This window comes from Limulus polyphemus, unplaced genomic scaffold (genome assembly GCF_000517525.1).
Source record: "Limulus polyphemus unplaced genomic scaffold, Limulus_polyphemus-2.1.2 Scaffold1085, whole genome shotgun sequence".
Classification (NCBI taxonomy): domain Eukaryota; kingdom Metazoa; phylum Arthropoda; class Merostomata; order Xiphosura; family Limulidae; genus Limulus; species Limulus polyphemus.
In genome coordinates, this window is record NW_013666695.1 from 328,206 (window position 1) to 334,949 (window position 6,744).

Below are 6,744 nucleotides of genomic sequence, written 5' to 3' on the forward strand. Positions count from 1 at the left end.
TTTCCTTGGAAGTAATTTGATTGATGATGTTTTTTGGATACCCATTTTCAAGTAAAATAGTTTTAATTGTCTTCAATTTGAAATTTAGTTTAGATTTTGAACAGATAACTAGAGCCCGATGGACTAAAGTAGCAGTAAGGTTCGTTTTGGGAGTGAAAGAATCCCATCGTGTGTATTGTCCTGTAAAGGTAGGTTTTCTGTATATACTGGTGAGAAAATGAAAGTCATCTTTTTCAACTAAGACATCTAGGAAGGGTAAAGAGTTGTGTTGTTCCTTTTCGAAAGTAAATTTGAGAGTCGAGTGCAATGAGTTTAGGTCTTGTAAGAAACACTCACATTCCTGTTCAGTTTCAAAAATGGCAAATGTGTCATCTACATAGTGGAAGTAAACAGCTGGTCTGGTAACTTTGTTGAATAGTTCTTTTTCATGGAAACCAACAAAAATATTGGCTAAGGCAGGTCCAAGAGGAGAACCCATGGCGACTCCATCAATCTGTTGATACATGATATCATTAAAGCTGAATTCCACCGAACGTATTAATCAGCTCAATAAACAGGTCCTTAGGTATTGGAGGGCACTGAACTTCTTCACCATACAAAGTATCTGCACAAATTTTGATGGTTTCTTCCAGGGGTACATTAGTGAACAGTTTCCAGTTATTTATTCTCGGGTACTTGATACATATAAAAATGTTTTTCTAAACTTTTAAGAAACTCCAAGACATTAAAATCCAACTTGCTGTCAAACTTCTCAACAGGTGTAGGGGTGATGGGTTGACTGTGGTGAAGTAAGTGGATGAATTTTCCACAGGTCTGTAGGTAGAATGGACTCGATGTTTGTGGTTGAGAGGAGAAAGACTTAGGTTCTCTTGCTAGTAGATCAGTCACCATGTGTCTTAGCATTTCTATCTGTTCTGTCAGTACTGACACAGACTGCTTGAAGCTTGCCACATCAAACTCACTAACTTACATAGTAACACAGTTATTTTCAAACACTAGTTAATGTAAATTTAACTGAACTTAAATTATTGCTGAATTATTCACTCTATACCAAATTGAGAAACGAAAAAAATCCAGTCAAAATTTGACCTTTATGAAAGAGGTCCCTGTTAGGGAGCCAATATTATGGTCTAAAATGAACATTCTGCAACAATCAGAGTTCAACAACTAAAAACAATTTATTCACAATAATAATACTCAGAATTAAATTCAACATTTATCAAAACAAAGTTAATAAACAAGTGCCTGGCCAGGACTTTGTGCCAATATTAAATTAAACAATATATTATAAATATTAATAATATCAATATTGTTTCAAATAATGGAATCAGGAAAAAGAACCAAAAATAAAAACCCTATTCCAAAAAAACACAGCAAGTACAATATTCCAAAAATACCTTTCAGTCACAATATCAAGTGGCAAACAGCAATAACTATATCCTTCATTAACTATTTTGTGACTCTTTCTCTCTCTCTTAGTGGGCTCGGCATGGCCAGGTGGTTAGGGTGCTTGACTCAAAATCTGAGGGTCACAGGTTTAAATCCCTGTTCCACCAAATATGCTCACCCTTTCAGCCATGGGGACGTTATAATGTGACGGTCAATCCCTCTATTCATTGGTAAAAAAAGAGTAGCCCAAGAGTTTGCAGTGGGTCGTGATGACTAGCTGCCTTCCTTCTAGTCTTACACTGCTAAATTAGGCTAGCTTTGTGCAAAATTCAAAAACAAACAAACAAACTTTCTTAGTGATGCTTCTGGTAGGGTATTTATTCACAGAGTAAGTCACAAGAGTATGTGTGATGTGTTCCAGGTGTTTTCATCCTCATTGCAGACCACCTTTCCAGTCCTGACTCAAATTCTCCCAAGGTGTGGCCTGTTAATCCTCAAAATTTTGGTGGTTCTGCCTCATGGGGTACTCCTATATGAGAACCATGCAACTCCTTTCTAGATTCCTAGTTACATTTTTTGTTTTTGGTCTCCGGTTCATCATCCACTCGCTTTGGCTGTCAATATTTTTTGACAGAATTACATCCAGTTTGTAAATTTAGTTTTTCTCATTCTGTCAGTCAGTGTTTTTGATCATCCAGGTTACTACAGGTCAGGTCCTTCTAATTGATCCTTCTGGCCAGTACAGATCTGGTCTTCTTGGCTGTTTTGGCTGTTGAATCTTTTTTGGGCCCACACGGAAGATTTTCATATCATTGTGTGCCAAGTTTTGGGTGCTTTCAATCTTTTCACGGATCATCTTTCCTGTCCAGACAAAATCTATCCAATGGAGTGGTCCCTCGATCCTCTTGTTTTCCAGTGGCTTTGCCTTCAGTGGGGTACTTCTCACATAGATGCCTTTGCCACATCCCTCAACCACAAATTACCTCTGTTTTGGTCTCCGGTCCCTTATCATCTTGCTCTGGTTATCAATGTTTTCAGTCAGGATTGGACCAACAAATACCTATAATTTATCCTGTAATTTCACTGCTTAACTTGGTGATTTTGATCATCTATACCACTGTGTATCAAGTCCTTTGATTCCTTCTTACTGACTGGCTAAGCTGTGGTTTCCACAGCTTCTCCAGCTTGAACTTAACTCTCTGCTACCTCTTCCTGTCTCCCTACCTTCTTCATTAACTTCAGTTACAGGTGCTTCAACCAGCTCTTCTTGTCCTCTGTCTTCATGTTTGGTTTTTATCCAGTCTTTTGCAAGGAGATCAGGCTTGTCACGACAAGTAGCTTCATTTCTAACTTCTTCCATGGAAGTTTATCAGCATAAATGGAACATTTTCCACTGTTGGTCTCTGGGCTGAGGGTTTTCAGCTGATCAGCCTACTACTCCTCATATTGTGGATTTTCTTACATGGTTTTTTTGATTGGAAGTCTTCTATCTCCTCGATCATGGGTTATTGGGGGTCCTTGTTCCACACCTTAATTTTTCCTGATACTGTAGTGTATTTACCTTTCCTATGCTATCTCTCTTAAAGCCTATTTTCTCTCCTTCTTACTGGTGATTGTATCTTTGTTTAACATATTACCTAGATTTTATTTCCTGATGACTGCTCACTTCTGTTTACAGTTTTGGCAGCATGGGAGGGAGATCTTGCCTTTTCTCCTATATCTCATCCATCATTCTTGGCCCTCTATGGTTGTACTGACTCTGATTACCTTTTGTGTCCAGTTCAAGTGGTCAGGTATTACTTGACACACATGGCTTCCTTTTGGGGTTCTTGCATTTATTCCTGCCATGTGACCCCTCTTCTTCCAGGGATCTCCTTTCTTCTACTCTTACTGGATGGATTCATCAGTTCATCTGGACCATATATTCTTCTCTGGATGGAGATGCTCATAAGTTGTATCATGTCTCATCACATGAAATCCGCCACTTGACTCGCTCTCTGGCTTCACACTCTTGACAACACCTGGACGAGATCCTCAAGGCTGAAGCATGACATCACCCAACACCTTCATCTCCTGTAATCTCTACCATGTGGTGTTTCATCTCCCTCAGGATATTGCCTTCATGTAGTTGCAATTCTCCACTCTACTCACCATCTTTAACAGGTAACTGCCTCCTTTATTTTGTTAATGTTTTTGCTGTTCTCCCATTCACTTTTTAGAACCCACCCAGTGGCCAGTGTTGCCTCACAGAATATACTTACTTCTCTAAAGCTGCATCATATCAGAGGAAACAGAAAGTGTTAAGACCATCTTGGCTCATAAAGTGCTCCACTGTGGTGGTTTATATATGTTTATGTATGTATGTATAATTTCATTATTCATTCCATGGACTATCATAGAAAAATCCAACATGGGGGGGGGGGGGCTATCTGTTCACTTTCTTGGTTTGCTCATGCTGGCTTGCTGTAACCCATTGCATTAACTGCAGTAAAAGACCATCGAGGTGGTTAGGTCCAATCAGGTCTGAGAATCTCTTCACTGTTTCTCCAGCCCAAATTCTTCCCACCCCATCCCCCTCAGTCTTCCAGTGGAGCATAGGAGACTCTTGTGACTCACAGTTCTTAACCACTGGAGTGGTTGCCTTTGAGAACTCCTCACCAGTTGTGCAATCCCTTTAGAGAGAGTTTGAGTGGATGACATAATGCAGTGGGAAGTAGGGCAGGGGCATCCATGTCAGTGTGGTACAGGTCAATTTCCTGGTGGTTTGGCCAGCTAGATGGAGCAAAGTGTTCTCCTTACAGGACAAGAAAAGACTATAGCCCACATTCCTATATGTAGGGTAACAAAATTGTACAACAGAACACATACCAAACTGTATAATCTGATCATTACTCTAGCTACACTACACCTCATGATCACTCAAGGTGTTATGCACAATTGCTTGATTAATCATATCTATTTCTATCTATCCTTGTAACACAGTGGTTCATTTTGCCTTCTTCCTTTCATACTTCCATCTGGGTAAAGAACATACCCTGCATGAGATAGATGTGGTCTCCCATGAGTGTTACCCTTTTAGTAAGACCCTGCTATATGGGTTTCTCTTCAATCACCTTCTCTGAAGGGAACTCGCCTAGGTCTTTACAATTGTATCAGCCATTTCACCACATCACTGTGGGATTCTAGCTAATGTGTGCAGAGAGGTAAGCATATTGTTTCAGAAATTGACATTTTATATACCTGAAAATGTATTTCTAATATATACCTCTCTTCATACCTACTCACCCTTTTTCTCCATTATCAGTGCACATTATTCTTGCCTCATCTAAGAATGAAGTTAATTTCTAGTATAAGTGCTTATGGGGATCTACTGGTTAAGTGGATGTGTTGCCTCCTATTGGTGGAGGGCTGTTGTTACATGATGATTGCATCATGCACTAGCACAGTTCACGTTATGACATGCACAAAATCTCAAAGGAACAGCTACTGTATGTAGAGAGGCAAGTATCTACAGGAAGATTTTAACTCTCATTCTCTTCATGTTTCTCAAGCAGTTTTAGAAATAATTTGTAGTTGTCCTTGATTTCCATATTATATCACTGTACTTCGATAATTCAACTACAGTTCGTGTTATGTGAAAAAATAACATATATTTGTGCTTTGAAAACACTTGATATTAATTTAGGAGATTCTAGAGATTGTAAAAATGAAATATGAAAACTGTAAGAAATATTTTTATTCTTAGCATGAAAATTACTTTTCTGTACAACATACTATTATGTTTATTAAAAGCTTTCAAAATTTCATAAGGATACATTAAATAAATTCAGAGCTGTAGTATGTAAAGCATCATGATTTTTAAGGTTGTGGAAAGAGGGTTAATGAAGATATAAGTTTCTATAAAGGAGAATTCAGAGTACAGACATGTTTAGCAAAATACAAAATGAAGATTAAAATATTTTTAACTTAATTCCTTTTGATAATTAAGAAATTAATACAAAGATAATATTAAGATTTGAATTATAAAGTACATTTTGTTACTAAGTTTATTGATATAAATTGTTAATAACATTGTTTGATTAAGTTTTGAATGTAACTCTGTAAGAAGTTCTGACATGCACAGTTTTGCCCTGCCATATGGAAACAGTTGATAAAGAAATTTGTAATAGTAGTTAATCTTAAATTTTCGTGATCTCATTTTCCAATAGTATGTTCAGTGTGAGAGCAATGTGAAACACATTTGCTTTCTTTTTTAGATATTCATCATAACTTACAAGATATTTTACCAGATTATCATAATGATTGCTTAATTATCTAAATCTTCAGGTTAATACACTGCATATATTAAGTTCTTTTTACCACATTCTTACAGACTTTTTATTCTTACTCTTTCACACACACACACAGAATTATGTTTTCTTTTAAACATTTCTCAGTGTTATATATCCCTGACCACAAAAACTGGGCTCTCCTCCTAACCGTTATACACTTTTTTGTCATATGGTATGTAACTTTTTGATCTATGAACAGCTTTTCTTTTGTTATTCACACTAGTCTCTGTTAATAATCAGTCACTCCTTTTCCTTGTGTGGATTGTAATGTTGGTATTCTATCTAAATAGGTATATGTAATGGTAAGTCAAGATACTTTAATTTCTAAAATACACAAGTTGAAGAACACATTGTTTTGTAGGTAACTAATGAATGTTTTCTAATCATTAAAATAAATTTGTGTTTTGGTTTAACTTTTTTTTTTGTAACAATTAAGTATACAGAGCCAGCTTTTGTCAGACCTTTGCTGAGATGAAGGCTCCAACTGGTGAATGGAAATCTGTACTTGCAGGTACTCTTGTGGCAATGTCTCTAACTATATGGATTTATGTCTGGATGAAAAAGTTTGGTAAGATTTAATAGCATTAAGTTGATAAACATTAACCCTTTCGATATGGGTCACAGGTGAAAGGCCATGTCATCTTGTTTGTTGACTCGCATTCAAACTTTTATTGAACTATTTCTTGAATTTATGTCAGTAAGTTTGGTACCAAACTGTAGATTATAATTCAAATTTTAGAACTATACACTACTCAGTTTGTTAAATTAAAAGTAAGTATTTAAAAATCACGGATAAACATCGATTTTTGTGTATCACTTGGTATGTTGAATGCAGCACTGGTTCAAATTAGATGTTTGTGAAGTCAAAATACTAAGTCTGTAGTTTCATACAAATTAGAAACTCAAATTAAAGTTATTGACAAGCTAGAATATAAAATGATAAGGTCTTATCTTTTCTATTTGCTAAGATATTGCTCATGTAATAAATCAAACACAGTGACACCCTGCTCTACCTCTTTCCTAG

The 6,744-nt window shown here is 36.6% G+C and overlaps 1 protein-coding gene across 5 annotated transcripts in view; it reads left to right on the forward strand.

The window, feature by feature from the left end:
• Positions 1-6,744, forward strand: part of LOC106462058 — a 40,792-nt gene that overhangs the window by 30,037 nt on the left and 4,011 nt on the right. For 4 of the 5 annotated variants that reach the window (XM_022389181.1, XM_022389180.1, XM_022389183.1 and 1 more), the window contains one exon: positions 6,157-6,288. In XM_022389181.1, coding sequence (XP_022244889.1) covers positions 6,157-6,288 — 132 coding nt within the window. The remainder of the gene's footprint in view (positions 1-6,156; positions 6,289-6,744) is intronic. The other variant, XM_022389182.1, reaches the window with a different exon arrangement.